Raw genomic sequence first — 15,872 nt, 5'->3', positions numbered from 1 at the left:
AAAAATGCACTTTCAAACAAATTTCTTACTGAACAAAATATAAGTGCTAACTCTTGTATCATCTAACTAAACAAGCTTAAAGTAGATTGATTAAATTGAATACAGATGGGGCACGTAATCCTTATTTGGGGCTAGCATCTTCGGCGGCTGTGGCTAGAGATGAATGCAGTAAATGGCTTTGGGAATCGAAAGAAACATTGGGAGAAGTAATGTTGAGCAAGCTGAGTTGTGGGCATAAAAGGCAAAATGAAAAAATGTCATCGTAGAAACGAATTGTGTTCTTGCTTTTGAATCCATTCATAGTAGTTTTCAAGGCCAACTGAATAGGGATTTAGCTATAAGAATTATTGAACTGTGTCGAAGACAATGGAGGGTAGTGATCCAATATGTCTCAAGTGAGGCTAATACGATTGCACATTGCTGGATTGATGAAGCAATTTCCTATTGGTCCACATGTTTTTCAGGATGTACCTTTAGTGGTAGCGGATCAATTAGGAAGAGCGAATTCTTCCTCTAGCTTAGGGTACTATGGTTAATGTGTAATTGTTATTATCTTTAAAAAAAGAAGAAGGTAGGTTTGTTTGCTAATATATATATATCAATTACAATCAAATTCCCACCAAAATAGTCTTCTAAAAAAGACTACAAATATTCTAATAAAGATAAGATTAGATAACGAGATCTACAAGATATTCTTTAATCAACTCAATCTAATCTCGACAAAAATGAAATTCAAATTATAAGATATACTAACCGCGGGTAAATGTACTGCCCATCCAAAAGGACTTTAGAAGGTAACCAAAGCAAAATTTTCTTGTTAAGGGAAAAATCCTTACATACTTGGCAGTTAAGTGAAATCATGGGTATGAATTATCCATTTATTTCACACAAAAAACTGTAAAATGGAATTAATGGGACTATATAGGGAAGCAAATCTTGTAATTCATAACATATCAAAAGACAACAAAAAAAAGCCAACTATTTTGCTTTAATTACCTTCTAATTATACGTTCTATTTGTTTTAAATTCTAGGTTTCATCTCTTCTTTGTATTGATTGTGGACCATTTTGTAAAAGTTCATTTGATTAATTTTTTTTTGGATCTTCTTGATAAGCATCAATGGGAGAATTGGGATTTCAACAAAGGTGGGAGTTACGGAGGAATGAAGGTGACGGCCTCGATTCTTCGTTTGACAATATGAAATCGATTGGGAATGCCAAGAGATGTAAAACCAGGGAAGGAGTTGATTTAAATAGGAATGAAACAAGTGATCATGTTGCTGATCCATTGGATGAACTTAAAAACTTGATGGAATCTTTATTGAAGGATCTTAAAGTTACAAAACAAGATTTATTGAAATGGATGTTGGAGGAAATGAAGAAATTGATATCGGATTATACTCGTCCCGAACCGAAGAAACGAAAACGGGGTCACGGAGGAATGAAAAAGGCTAAGAAAGTGGAAGATCAACACGAAAAACATCCGAATAACATAGAGAAAAGTATCCAAGTCCAACACCGTATGAACTTATCGAGAGATCGAGTCGAGTCCGGACAAGTAAACGAGTTGCAAGGTCATAAGAGTTTTATATTGGCAATAGAAGCTCAAAAAGGCACTACGAAGGGCAAAAAGGCGGTTGATCGTAACAATTGCCGTCATCAAGTAGCCGAAGGTCAAGGCAAAATGATCGGTACTAACGGAGACAAGTTTGGATCATCGGTTGCTCGGAATTTCCTACATAGTCTTTCAGGTCAACCAACTGAGCCCATTGTTACAAATCAAGGGCTTGATGCTTCTTCACTCTATAACTACATGTCACCTAATCAAGGATCATTTCAAGCATTAATGGGGTCCAAAAATATGGGTTCCATTAATCAAACTAGTCCCTCAAGTTCAAGTATTGGAAGTGGATTTGGAGTCCCATTTCATCAAGCCATTGATGTTGTTGGTTCAAGCATGAATCCACAGTGTGTTACAAAGGATAATGGGAAAGCAGTGAGTTTGATGATGAATAATGGAGGAGGAAGCTATAATTTATCACAGCTTATTGCATCAAACAATCACCATTGCTTCATGTCATATCAGATGCAAAACATCAAAGATGGTAATCTTTTCAGACAATAGCTCAACAGCAACAACATTGATTTTCTGGTCTTTTCTTTTTTTCCATAAAAAAAGTATTCCATTAAAATAGTTCAATTTGGTTAGATTCTTGAAATGGTACTTTGTAATTGGACGTCAATGGCAAATCCTTAATTTTCAATAATAATAAAAGATAGAATGAATAATGAATAATTTTAACAGATTTAATATTTACAGTTGTTTAGAGTTGAACTGTAAATGAAAAAAATTCATGTCAATTTTTTAAAACAATAAATGTTAATTATATTCCAATTTAACCTTATTAATTCTTTTTAATAGTAAAGGGATTAAATTGATCCATTTAAGATTAAAGAGATTAATTTAATACAATTCCTATAATAGAGGGATTTCTTAAATACATTCACCAAACTTTATATGCTCAAATCTCCGATGGGTACTATTCGTGAGAAGATTAAAAGGAAGAAAATAACCATTTATTAAATTTGTTTGTTCAAAATATATTGTTGGTATTTTAAAATGGTAGTTTAATTATTAACATCATTAATATTTTCTGTCAGAATTGATCAATTTGATGTGTTTATATGAGGACAGTTTAATTAATATGATAAATTGACAAATTTTGCTGAAAAATAATAACGATATTAATGATTGAAGTAAGATTTTTAAATAAAAAAAGACAAGAGGATATGATTTTAACTTTTTTTAACTATCAGGACTAAATTTTAAAAATTTTAAAGCATAAGGATTGACCGTAGAGGTACTCATGGGTTGGAGCGGGTCTAAGCACGATATTAATATACTTTATGCTTGTTCAAGTTCGGCCTGACCCCAAATCTGAGCTTAAAATTTTGCCCAAACTTGCCAATATTTACAAAATATTAACCAAGCCCATTTTAAGCCCGCCCATATTATTTTTTAAAATTAAGAAAATTATATTATATTATTTTAATATTTAGTAATTGTATACATTTTTTATTTATTGAAAATTTTTATATAGTCATCTTAATATTATTTTAATATTTACATTAGAGTAGTATTATATATTTAGTATATGTTTATTTTTTTAACGTGTTCTAAATTACATAATATATAAAAATAACATAATCTAAAATATTATAAACTTAAAATGGGTCGGGTCGTGCCCAACCCATATTTTAAACGGGCCTAATTTTTTTGCCCAATTTTATTTTTCGGACTAATATTTTTGCTCAAATCCACTCAAATTTTGACAGACCTTTGGGCCTAGGCGAGTAACCCAATCCATGAATAGGTCTAATTGACAGTATATTTTAATTTTTTTCTTTTTTGCCGAAATAACATTAAAAATAATTTTTTAAAAAGACATTTAAGAAAAGTTTTTAGTAGAAAATGAAAAGATAAATGACTCCTTTACAAAATATAGGCAAATTTCCTTGTTTGATATGCAATTTGAGAAATGGGCAAAATGTGCAAGAAACACTCATGATGTAAGGTGAGACCACAAAATACTAAAAGACACCCAATTACTCACTACTTTATTTTTTTTAAAAAAAAGGTTGGACTAAGGCAGGTGATTACAATGGAAGACTTTAAATTTTAGGTAAATCATATTAATTTTTATATTATTTAATTATAAAAAATTATAAAATGGTCTTTCAACTATTTAATTTTGTCCTTTTGATCCCCTAACTATATTAAATTTTTGGGTGTTTCCATTTTTATATTAATTAGTCGGTGATAAAAAAAGACAAAATTGAATAGTTTAGTGACCATTTTGTAATTTTTCATAGTTAAGTGATAAAAGAAATACTAATAGTTCGTTGGCTACAAGTGTAGTTTTTCCTTAAATATTATATATTTTTTTCATAACTCCTTCCTACCCTTAAACAAGAGGTGAAAAGTATGCTCCCACCTATGTCGTGTGAGTTAAGATTCAGTCAACCTTAAATAATTGATTAAATTGATGTGAGGAATTAATTAAATATTAATTAAATTAACGTCACAAGTTAATTAAATATCAACTATATTGAAAAATAATTTAAAAAATTATTTTTAAAAAAAATCAATATTATTATAATGATATTTTTTAAATATTTTTATACAAAATATTTAATTAAAATAACTAAAAGTCACTAATTAAAATAAATTATATCTTGTTTATAATTTCATTATCATTTTTTATGTCATAAAAATTTTTGCTTTTATTTAAGTGGGTTATTAGATTATGAGTTAATAAATATATTTTAAATTTTATAAAAAAATTGAGATTTTGACCGTTAAATTTAACCGAGTTTAAAATTTTAAATATCATTATGATTGAATTTTATTGATTTCATATAAAATTATAAAAATACAAAAACAACCTTGTAATAAATAATTTATTTTGTATATAAAATAATATTTTTAATAAATTTTAATTGAATTAGTGTTTGATAAACTTGTGGTAAGGATAAAGATGTTAATATAAGTTTGATAAAAATAAAAATAAAATATTAATATTAAATTGTCTGTAGGTTGCAAATTGTGCCAATTAGCTAATAAACGAAGAACGACGTCGGGTATGTTTTCACAAGCTTTCAGTTAGGTGGACCATTTGGCTTTGAGGCTTTGACAGTTGCCTTGCTTATGGCATTTGTTTCATTATTTTATTTATTTTTCTTAAATTTTTATGGAACAAAGCCCAAACATTTAAGTGATGCACAGAAATAAAGGGAACTTTCAAAAGGGTCCCCTTGAAGTTGAATGATAACAAGTAGAATTAGTAGGAAGAAGAAGAAGAAGAAGAAGATTGAACTCCCCCATTAATGGATTTGCAAAGTCTTTGCAAAGTAATCTTAGTATCAGCTCTAATTTCACTTGTCTGTCACCCATGTTCCGTCACCGCCGGTGATATAGTACACGACGATGATTCAGCTCCCAAGAAGCCTGGTTGTGAGAACGACTTCGTTCTTGTAAGCATCCTTCTTTGTATTTTACCCAATCCTGTTTCTTGATTTTCTCAATTGGGTTTTGCTTAAATTCTTGTTTTTTTATTCCTTTTTAATTGAGTTTGGTAGTAGTAAACTCTTAAATCTTGTTTCTTTAGAACTAATTTAGTTTATTGAAGACTCAAATTTGTCTAGACTGGCTTCAGTTTGATAAATTTGTTGAGTGGTATATTGTATATCTAGATAGATAGTTACTGCTTATATAAGTGGTTTAGTTTATAAAATTTTCATTTTTTGAGTAAGGAATTGTGATAAATAATAATGGCTACTTACTTGATGATTCATGGTGATAACATATAGGATTACCTGCCCTTTCTGTCATTTTGTTTTAGGACTCTCCATTGCATCTTGTTGAGTTTAATTGTCAATTAATCATGACTTTTTTAGGTCAAAGTTCAAACTTGGGTTAATGGCATAGAGGATGCTGAGTTTGTTGGTGTTGGTGCTAGATTTGGTACTGCTATAGTGTCAAAGGAGAAAAATGCAAATCAAAGACGCCTCGTTCTTTCCGACCCTCGTGATTGTTGTAGCCACCCGAAGAATAAGGTTTGATTATTTGGCTATTGAAATACTCTTTTACATGTATGTATGATCATGCACAACAAGCAAGTATGAATGCATAACTTTGATGTTTTTAGCTTGATAATGATGTCATTATGGTGGACCGAGGTCACTGCAAATTCACTACCAAGGCAAATAATGCACAGGCAGCTAATGCTTCTGCTCTCCTCATTATAAATAACCAAAAAGGTAATAATGTTTCCTATAGTTACTTGATGCATGTGTTAAGTAGTCGAGGTTTTCAAATGCATTGTTGATAAATAACTTGAGTGTCTTTGTCATTACTCTGAAGTTTACCGTTTTGGGTTCCCGTGAAACAGTATGAGATTGATGGTAACTTCTTAAATTATTTTTCTATAAATAGTTTGACCTAGAAAGATATTGGAGTACATGTGCATTGCTAAAGGTCAAGCTTGTTTCTTCTCGTGCAGAACTTTATAAGATGGTATGTGATCCTGATGAAACTGATCTAGATATACACATACCTACTGTCATGCTCCCACAAGATGCTGGTGTGAGCTTAGAGAAAATGCTGACAAGTAATTCATCGGGTAACCTTCTACTCTAATATTTGTTTTATTAAATTTTGTCATCTGCATATATGATTGCCCTACCATGACCTATACATGATATCTTTCTAAATGCTTTGAACTTTTGCAGTGTCTGTACAGCTTTACTCTCCAAAACGACCTCTAGTGGACATAGCTGAAGTGTTTCTATGGTTGATGGCGGTTGGTACCATATTGTGTGCTTCATATTGGTCTGCATGGAGTGCTAGAGAAGCTGTTATTGAACATGACAAACTATTAAAGGTCACATGCAGTTGATTTATTATGTATTTCCCTCCAGCATATTTAGAGTTTTATCTGTTTATTTACAGCTATATTATGCTTATTAATTTGTGGATTGTAGCTTGTCAATGCAGGATCCTTTAGATGAAATTCCAGATACCAGGCATGTCGGTTCTGGTGGCCTTTTGAATATCAACACCACATCAGCTGTCTTATTTGTTGTTTTTGCATCTTGCTTCTTGATTATGCTTTACAAACTTATGGCATATTGGTTTGTGGAGCTCTTGGTGGTTCTTTTCTGCATAGGTGGTGTGGAGGTACAACTTATTTTTATGTGTGATTCCAAGTAATTATTTATTCATACATGCATGTATGCATATGCCGCTTCTCTTAATTCATGTTATAGTTTTGCATACTAAACATGTTTCTATGAACATTACCGGTTCTTTTCCTCAATTGTTCCATATATTTCAATGTAGTAGCATGTAACTCAGAATTTAATTTATGTGCAGGGCCTTCAAACTTGCTTGGTTGCTTTATTGTCAAGGTATTCATGAATTTCTTAGTATGAGTTCAGTATGTTATGAGAAGTTTGCATTTAAACACATGCCACGGCTGCATGTAAACTTTTGGGTATTTGTTGACTGATTTTTGTAAATTTATTGCTTAGCATGTATTGTTATTTTATTCTCTACATGATAACCATCAAAGAATTATGAGAAGTTAAACAAAAGGATCTAATTTAAAACCCCTTTTTTTTCATAATAGTTCCAGCTTTCAGCAATATATGAAGAAATATGTTCTTACATTTGTTGCCATGGATGCCTAGGAATTTAATTTCCTTTTTGATCCTAGATAAATACCATTCTTCAGTTTTATAACCTTCATCAATTAAGGGAATTAATTCATCTTTTCAATGTTGTGAATTTATTTCTTACAGGTGGTTCAAGCGCATTGCAGAATCATACGTTAAAATTCCTTTGTTTGGAGCTGTCTCATACCTTACATTGGCTGTTTCCCCCTTCTGCATTGCGTTTGCTGTTGTTTGGGCTGTTTACCGCAATGTTTCCTTTGCTTGGATAGGTCAAGATATACTCGTAAGGATGTACTATCTTGTTTACTGTCCTAATACATTTGGGATTATCTAAGTTGCTTTATTGTAAATTACTATGTCCCTTTTTTTTCGCCTAAACTTTTTCGACTTTCACTAGTTGCTACACTAAAGCAATATCTATGTGCTTCAATATTTGAATGTGCCCATCTTAATACAGTCTTTATACCTTATCTTTTTCAGCAACATTTTTCTTTTCCATTAATGGAAAAGAGTGAATTTTGAACAAGCTTCTGTTTCAACTAATGGATGGGTAGCTTTTTTCCTTCTGGGTTCTTGATGGAAATCCTTTTTGTTTTCTGTCAAGCCATGTTTTTTGTTAACTGGTCATTGATGGAACTATCTCATTCATCATGTATTAGAATACCACATTAAGAATTACATTGCGGAGTTTGACTTTATAATTTTTTTTCTTTTCAGGGAATTGCATTGATAATCACAGTTCTGCAAATTGTCCATGTTCCTAATCTCAAGGTAGCGTTTCAAATCCTTTTGCTCTTCTTGTTATATTTTAGAATCATACGAACCGTCTCTTATATTGCTTAAAATTTTCTTTCTTGAATGTCCAAAGTAATAAAATATGGCATGGTTTTGACAAATACTACTATTTATCGGGTATACGTTGTTATTATGATATAATCTAGCTGGTTTGTGTATCAGGTGGGAACAGTTCTACTCAGTTGTGCTTTCTTATATGACATCTTCTGGGTTTTTGTTTCAAAGAAGTTGTTCCATGAAAGCGTGATGATCGTGGTAAGTAATCCACCTCATCCAACTTTAGTTCATGTGCCATATCAGAATCTGGGTGTTTTAGTCTTTAGACTATTAAGGATATATAAATATGGAATGGCTAGAAAGCAACACCGACTGCTTGTGTCTATCCCATAGGTTGCTCGTGGTGATAAAAGTGGGCAGGACGGAATTCCGATGTTACTGAAGATCCCACGAATGTTTGATCCATGGGGTGGTTATAGCATAATAGGATTTGGTGATATCCTTTTACCTGGATTGCTTGTAGCATTTTCACTCAGGTTCGAAATTTTGCTGTCTTCACTTACAGAATATGTTATTCCTTTCAACGCTCTGTTATTCAAACTTGTCCCTTAATGTTCATACCTTCCTTTTTGAAGAAATCATCCTTTCCTGCTTCTTCTAACAAATGCAATTTGATGTATTATCTTGTGTATCGTTTTCCTGCCCAAGGATTATGTGATGACAGAAATGACAACCTTTTTTATTGTCTGCTAAGTTTCAAATCATATAAGCTTACATTTTTGGCCATTGAATTCTCAAATTCTGCTTAGAACTTACTTGAATCAGTTGGGGGTACAGGTATGATTGGCTGGCAAACAAGTCTCTTCGAGCTGGCTACTTTGTTTGGGCAATGATTGCTTATGGCTTAGGTATGAGATGATAAAAGAAAGAAATCATGCTAGTCCCAGAAAACAAAAGGACCGATACTTTTTCATGTATAGACTGTGAAAACATAGTTCATTTCTCGATAAATGAATGAAAAAATTAGTTCCAAAAATTCTCTTCATTTTGTTGCCATCGCTGTTTTTTAATTGGGGTTTGCAAATGACAGTTTTCTAATCCTTTCTCACCCGTGGCAGGTCTTCTTGTTACGTACGTTGCACTAAATTTGATGGATGGACATGGTCAACCAGCACTCCTTTACATTGTCCCTTTTACACTTGGTAATTTTTTGTTACGAAAAGCAGTTTTCTTCTTCCTTGGTCCTGGAACCGTGTTATTACTGGCTGAGAAGTAAAGTTAACGCCTCGTTGTTCTTGCAGGAACCTTTTTGACCCTAGGAAGAAAGAGAGGTGATCTAAGAATTCTCTGGACAAGTGGGGAACCAGAAAGACCTTGTCCCCATATCCGACTCGAACACCAAACTATCGAAGAGTTGAACGATGAAAAGTAAGATCCTTGTAATTATATATTGGAGAACTAACTCTTAGCATAAATCTTAATGCCCTTTAATGCTATACAAGGCATGTTATGAATTTAAAACGTCTCATTCGAAAAAAGAAAAAGGTGTGCTTTTGATAAGCTTCAAAGATTGCTTCCAAAATAATTGACATCTTTCAGCCCACCACCTGCTTCATTTTGCTTTCAAGTATTTCCATAGTTGAATTTGAAGAAAATAAACTTTATTTCGTGGTTGCAAATATAAGCAATGAAAACGAAAGTCACATTACACTCTTAAAGAGAGAACACATGTTTAAACTTTGAAGATGACATTATTAGGGACAATCATGAACAAATTTTGAATATAGAGTGTAAAATGGATATGGAATATACCAAAAATCCTAGAAGGGGTGAGGACAGGGCATTACAGCTCAAGAAGTATATAAAAGAGCCCTCCAAAAATGAATGATCATGGACCAACAAAGAATGCATCAATGATTAGGCATTCTGCTGAAATTAATTATTGAATGGAGGAGACATTTAAAAACATATCAAAGCCCAGAGATATTCAAATAAATATTAAATTAGGCATGGTCATGCATGCTCGTGAAAGGGAAGGAATCCAATTCAGTTGATATTTGATAATAGTAATAATCCCAAAACCAAAACACAATATATACATGCATACTTCAACCTAGCGACTAACTCATTCTCAAGACATGCAAAACAGTAATCAAAACTTGGCTACAGATAGGGGTGATTTGAATCATAAATTTTGAAAGGACTAAAGTGTAATTTTATAAAATTTTAAGGGATTAAATGATAAATTTATCATTTTTAGGGATCAAAGATCACTACTTGCCCCTTTTAACTTCACCACTGACTACAGAAACTTGAAGTCACAAGACACACTCCCATTGCCTCAAAACTTAAGTGCTGGCTAATTCTCAAGACACGCAAAACAATCATCAAAATTTGGCTACAAAGATCCAAGGTCTCGAGTTTCTTGATTCTTCTTGAAGTTGTTTTTGTTTGTAATATTGTATAGATGACTAAAACATCAATTTACTTATAGATATATTAAATTTAAATGTGAATTAACTGTATAATTATTTGATTGAATCGCTATAATAAGTGTCAATTAATGTAATAAAATAAAATATAAATGGATGACATGTGTCTCACTAGCATCCACATGCTACCAAAATGGACATCGGTCATATCAAATATCAAGTGTCAAAGAAAAGGAAAGCTGGTTTGGTTGGGTTTCTAAAACTACTAGAAAGCTCCTAGTTGAAATTTTGAAATACATTTGCTTTATTATATGAAAAATATGGTTTGAGTTGGCAAAGGGCTAAGCTTGGAGGGGAAGGTGGGGGCAAATGCGGCTGCATGTGATGTGAGGGTAACCTATAATGAAATATGAGTTGTCTTAGCATCATAAATTTGGTCTTTTTTTCATATAAAGTAAACAAAGAAAAAAGAGTTCAAGCAAATTTAAAATGAGAAGACGTGACATTGGCATATGTGATATGTGGTCCAAATTCCAGACCCTCTTTTCTTGTTTTGTTATAATGTATAGGACATAGAAAGATTATATTGTAATACATAATATAAAGGTTAAAGTAATCGTTTGAGTCTTAATTTAATTGATATGTGTATTATTGTCAATATAGGAAAATATAAATTTGAGTGCGCTGAAATGTATTATATTCCTATTTGTGGGTTGGAGAGTGATAATAAGTAATTGTAACTATTACGTTTAAAAGAATAGATATAATCAGAATCTATAACGAGATTGTTAAAAAAAATTAGATAAGAATAATAATATCCATACCATGTCTTTAGTTGAACAAATTTTAGCTGTGTTTTGGGGACATGGCTTGCAATTTGCGGCATTGAATGAACTTTGACGAAATTAATTATTTAAGCTATTCATCATCATTCATGAACCTTCCCTTCCTTTCTAGTCTTGGAAAAAGCCAATATATAGATGATGAGTTGATATGGTTGTTGATGGTTAATTAAAGAGGGAATTTATGTTGGAATTTGAGAGTGGGATAATTATAAATTTTAAATATGAATCGTAAAATAAACATAAAGAATTTGATAATAAACAATTAATAGTAGAAATATTAAGGAGTTTTACATCGTTTCATATATGATATTAAATTATAAAATAAACTCGAACTCAACAATAACTCTTGTATTAGAGTCTGAACTTTTTTTTTGTCTAAATTCGTCTCTGAACTTAATAATTGTTTCTATATTAGAGCCTAAACTAAACACTTGTCCTTAATTTAATAATTGCTCTTAAATCGAGGCTTGAACTCGGTACATTAGAGGGATAATTACCAAATTTGAGACTAATTTAGATAAAAATTTAGACCATTTCAGGATTAATTACTAAATTTAAAGATTAACTAAGAGAAAATTATCCAAAAATTAATTTTACCCTTTTTAAAATAATTCAGAATCATGTTAAATATATTGCCGTTGCGTACTCTAACGTGTCTGTCACTTTCACCGTTTCCCCCAACGGTAACCCAAACGGTACAATTTCTTCTATCTACCCCTCCGAATTTTCTTTTCCGTTCCTTGATTTTTCTTCCCGTTTTCTCTTCGCTGATCTCTCGTAAATGACAATTTTATCCCTGTTATTTTATATTATTTCTCCGCGATAAAATGCTGTGAAAGTGACGACAATTTCCTCAAACAAATCACGACCGTCCAAAAGGATTGGAAAAAAAGAAGTTGCGGTCAGTTAGATAAAATGATTGTTTATTTATTGCGGTGATGTAACCAAATTAACCGCCCAATCAAATACTACCTTCACAATGATAGCAGACAGATCAAACCAGTTTGCAGTATTGCTTTTTTATTTGCCTTTATTCTGGATTATGATTGCTAGGTGGATATGGGATAATCATTGGATTTCCACCACTTAATCGTGTTACGAGTTATTAATAATTATTTTACTGTTTTTAAATGATTTAGGTTATACGTATTTTTAAAGAAGATAATCTGAGTAGTTGATAAAATAATAACAATTATATTATCAAAATCTTGAGACAGATGTATTTATACGCAATTTTTAAATGAAAATTTTCAAATACAACTCGAATAGTCCAAATTATAACATAAAAATCAATAATTAAAACATCCTCCACATCTTTCCACAACATTCTTATAAATTATAAATACAAAAATATTTTATCATGTTGAATATTTTCATACCATTAATACAATAATTAAAACAAGGAGACAAAAAGAAACACTAAAAAAAGAAAAGAAAAAGAAATTAAAGACAACCCATTTTTGCTTTGAGCCGAAATAATAATACACTGTTACCTTGTACCCTATCCCATCTATAAAGGCATCATATTCTCTAGCTTTCTCTGGTATGCACTCATTTGGCTTGGGTTTTTTGTGAGGAAAAAAAAAGCTTCAATCTTTGGTTGTTAAGTGGGTGAAACAAAAAAAAAATGGAGGGCAAAGAGGAGGATGTTAAACTAGGAGCCAACAAGTTCTCTGAGAGACAACCTATTGGGACATCAGCTCAAACAGACAAGGACTACAAGGAGCCACCACCAGCACCATTGTTTGAGCCTGGTGAGCTCAAGTCATGGTCTTTCTACAGAGCCGGCATTGCTGAGTTTGTTGCTACCTTCTTGTTCCTTTACATCACTGTCTTGACTGTCATGGGTGTGTCTCAATCTAAGACCAAATGTACTACTGTTGGTATTCAAGGCATTGCTTGGGCCTTTGGTGGCATGATCTTTGCTCTTGTTTATTGTACTGCTGGCATTTCAGGTCACTTTCTTCCTTCAACTTTTTGATGGGTTGTTTTCGAAGTTAGAACCTTTTTTCTTGAAAGATGCTTAATACCCAGATCTGTGTATTTTTTGGGATAACTTTCAGGTGGCCATATTAACCCAGCTGTGACCTTTGGGTTGTTACTGGCAAGGAAGCTGTCCCTTACAAGGGCAGTATTCTACATGATCATGCAATGCCTTGGTGCTATCTGTGGAGCTGGTGTAGTGAAAGGATTCGAAGGAGACAGTAGATATGAGATGTTGGGTGGTGGAGCCAATGTTGTGAACCATGGCTACACCAAAGGTGATGGTCTTGGTGCTGAAATCATTGGCACTTTTGTTCTTGTCTACACTGTTTTCTCTGCTACTGATGCCAAGAGAAATGCCAGAGACTCTCACGTTCCTGTATGTACTATGTTCTTTTCCTTATTCTTACTTGCCTCTTAACTGTCATTACATAAATTATCTGCTTGATTTTAATGTTCACAAAGTCTATAGCTTGGTTTAGCTCCAAATGAAGTTGTTGAGGAGTTTGAAGTCCTATTGTATGATCCCTAGATGATACACTCACTGCATGAGCTCTCTTAGCTCCTTTTCAATTTGGATTGAGACCTATATATATGTTAGTTTTTCGTTTGCTAGATGCAATATCTAGTATGCATAAGTGACCTTTTAATACACCAAAATCTGGTTTGCTAGATGCATAAATGGCCTTTTGTCATTTTTATTTAGTTGTTTAGGTGTGTCACAGCATGACCCTCACTTGAGACTCCTTGTCTAGCAACTTGCCTGAATGGTGAGCCCACTCATTAACTGTCATATTGGCTTCTAGCCATCTTGTCCCATTCGAGATGACCAGGGACACATCATAATGCCACTCTACTTAAACCTATCCATGACCCGCCAATACTAAGTCATCATGTGGCACCTCGAGATGGGAACAATCAATGTATAAAAGGCCTAAGGATACCTTCAATCTCGCCAAAACCTCTACTCCCATCTTCTTTAACTACAGCCATCCTTCTCATTGGCACTCCTCCCTGTCTAAACAGGGCAAACCGACCATTTCTGCTGCCAACTCGTCCATGTATCAACAAGGTGGCTAGGATTCATTAATTGAAAGTATTAGACTGGTCTAAACCATTCCTCTCTTTTCAAGCATGCAAATTCCACTCCAACTAGGGGAATATCAAATAGTAGTCTGACCTTTTGAAGTACTTGAATTATAGACTCTTTTAATGAACTTTATTTCAATTACATTGCAGATTTTGGCTCCCCTACCTATAGGGTTTGCAGTGTTCTTGGTTCATTTGGCCACCATTCCCATCACTGGAACTGGTATTAACCCAGCAAGGAGTCTTGGAGCTGCCATTATATATAACAAAGACCATGCATGGGATGATCATGTAAGTACATATATAGCCTTTGGCATTCGGCCATTCTTTCTCCATGTTGATGGCATTTAGAGATTGATTTGAAGTTTTATTTTTGTTTTTGCAGTGGATTTTCTGGGTTGGACCCTTCATTGGAGCTGCTCTTGCTGCAATTTACCACCAGATAATCATCAGGGCCATTCCTTTCAAGACCAGAGCTTGAAAATGATCTAATCATTATTTTGCATCTTTTCATAGTTTCCTTCTACATGTTGTCCTTTTGTGGATCTACTTCACTGATGTGTCTCTCAACTCTTTGTTTCACTTAATTTGGATTATGTTTTATGGTGTTAATTAATGTGTGTAAATTATCCTAGAGATATATGCTTGTATTTAGTTATCAATGAAGGATTCTTTTTTATCTCCATATGTTCCCCTCTATACTACTTCCATTGCCATTGTTGCAAGCTTTCATTATGGATTTGACTCGGATTTTGATTTATCTTTTTTTTTTAGTATTCTTTAAGTTCATGTTACAATCTTATCTTTAAAATTCGAACAGGTTACAGCCAATAAAGTTGGGCTTTGATCAAATCACAAATTGATGGGTCTAGCTAACTGGAGTTGCCTATTGATCTTTATTCTGCCTTGGTCCATAAGACCCAAATTATATGGATAAAGTATCTGCTATTCTCTTGTTTCTGTATATATATCTAGCTACTAGTTGCAGTATAATATTAAATATATTTATAACATTTAAAATTTTTTATAATAATTTATACTTTTTAAAAAAAATCTAAATTTTAATAAATTTTTAACTTAAATATCTAATTAAGTCCCGTAAAATAATAAAAAATTAATTAAAATATTATAAAATAATAAAAAATCAATTAAATCCTTCACATTGTCATTTTTCACATCAATTATCATATAATTATTTTTCTAAATCAATCGCTATATCAAAACTTAACGGCCCATTAAACGCTTCACCGGAAAAAATGAATTTAAGAGACTTAATTATGTACACAGTACACATCATGACCAAAGAGTTAAATTGGATGCACTTTTCCATATATTCAAAAGGATTATTAGGCATTTTAGTCCAAATTTAACGATTAATGATGGGAAAAAATAGTCAAATAGATATATATTTGTATAATCATAATTCTTAATAGAGATGATCATGGGTTGGGTTAATGCAAAAAATCAGGCTGGTTTTCTAATTCGGCTCGAAAAAT

The 15,872-nt window shown here is 32.5% G+C and overlaps 3 protein-coding genes across 3 annotated transcripts; all 3 read left to right on the top strand.

Annotated features, from left to right (window-relative positions):
- Positions 1–1,119: 1,119 nt before the first annotated feature.
- Positions 1,120–2,141, top strand: LOC107929227 (uncharacterized). The gene has a single exon (XM_016860603.2). It carries the CDS (start codon positions 1,120–1,122, stop codon positions 2,122–2,124), a length of 1,005 nt encoding a protein of 334 aa, XP_016716092.2. The 3' UTR covers positions 2,125–2,141.
- Positions 2,142–4,610: 2,469 nt separating this feature from the next.
- Positions 4,611–9,630, top strand: LOC107929290 (signal peptide peptidase-like 2). Its single transcript, XM_016860664.2, has 14 exons — positions 4,611–5,033; positions 5,457–5,615; positions 5,708–5,819; positions 6,062–6,181; positions 6,291–6,442; positions 6,556–6,738; positions 6,934–6,968; positions 7,362–7,518; positions 7,953–8,006; positions 8,193–8,285; positions 8,421–8,563; positions 8,865–8,935; positions 9,146–9,229; positions 9,329–9,630. The coding sequence occupies exons 1-14, from the start codon at positions 4,887–4,889 to the stop codon at positions 9,457–9,459; spliced, it is 1,641 nt and encodes a 546-aa protein (XP_016716153.1). The 5' UTR covers positions 4,611–4,886; the 3' UTR covers positions 9,460–9,630.
- Positions 9,631–12,857: 3,227 nt separating this feature from the next.
- On the top strand, positions 12,858–15,061 carry LOC107929264 (aquaporin PIP1-3-like). The gene is made up of 4 exons (NM_001327298.1): positions 12,858–13,259; positions 13,368–13,666; positions 14,527–14,667; positions 14,762–15,061. Exons 1-4 carry the CDS (start codon positions 12,932–12,934, stop codon positions 14,855–14,857), a joined length of 864 nt encoding a protein of 287 aa, NP_001314227.1. The 5' UTR covers positions 12,858–12,931; the 3' UTR covers positions 14,858–15,061.
- The last annotated feature ends 811 nt before the right edge of the window (positions 15,062–15,872 follow it).

The sequence above is a fragment of the Gossypium hirsutum genome, chromosome D03, assembly GCF_007990345.1.
Source record: "Gossypium hirsutum isolate 1008001.06 chromosome D03, Gossypium_hirsutum_v2.1, whole genome shotgun sequence".
NCBI lineage: Eukaryota > Viridiplantae > Streptophyta > Magnoliopsida > Malvales > Malvaceae > Gossypium > Gossypium hirsutum.
This window is presented reverse-complemented; position numbering and strand designations above follow the sequence as displayed.

Bases quoted from the DNA above. Each gene is read 5' to 3' on its own strand.
- LOC107929227 (XM_016860603.2), top strand. From the start codon at position 1,120: ATGGGAGAATTGGGATTTCAACAAAGGTGGGAGTTACGGAGGAATGAA.
- LOC107929290 (XM_016860664.2), top strand. From the start codon at position 4,887: ATGGATTTGCAAAGTCTTTGCAAAGTAATCTTAGTATCAGCTCTAATT. The intron at 6,969-7,361 runs GTATTCATGAAT...TATTTCTTACAG, and splicing joins TTGGTTGCTTTATTGTCAAG to GTGGTTCAAGCGCATTGCAG. The intron at 8,286-8,420 runs GTAAGTAATCCA...TCTATCCCATAG, and splicing joins ATGAAAGCGTGATGATCGTG to GTTGCTCGTGGTGATAAAAG.
- LOC107929264 (NM_001327298.1), top strand. From the start codon at position 12,932: ATGGAGGGCAAAGAGGAGGATGTTAAACTAGGAGCCAACAAGTTCTCT. The intron at 13,260-13,367 runs GTCACTTTCTTC...GATAACTTTCAG, and splicing joins TTGTACTGCTGGCATTTCAG to GTGGCCATATTAACCCAGCT. The intron at 13,667-14,526 runs GTATGTACTATG...ATTACATTGCAG, and splicing joins CCAGAGACTCTCACGTTCCT to ATTTTGGCTCCCCTACCTAT.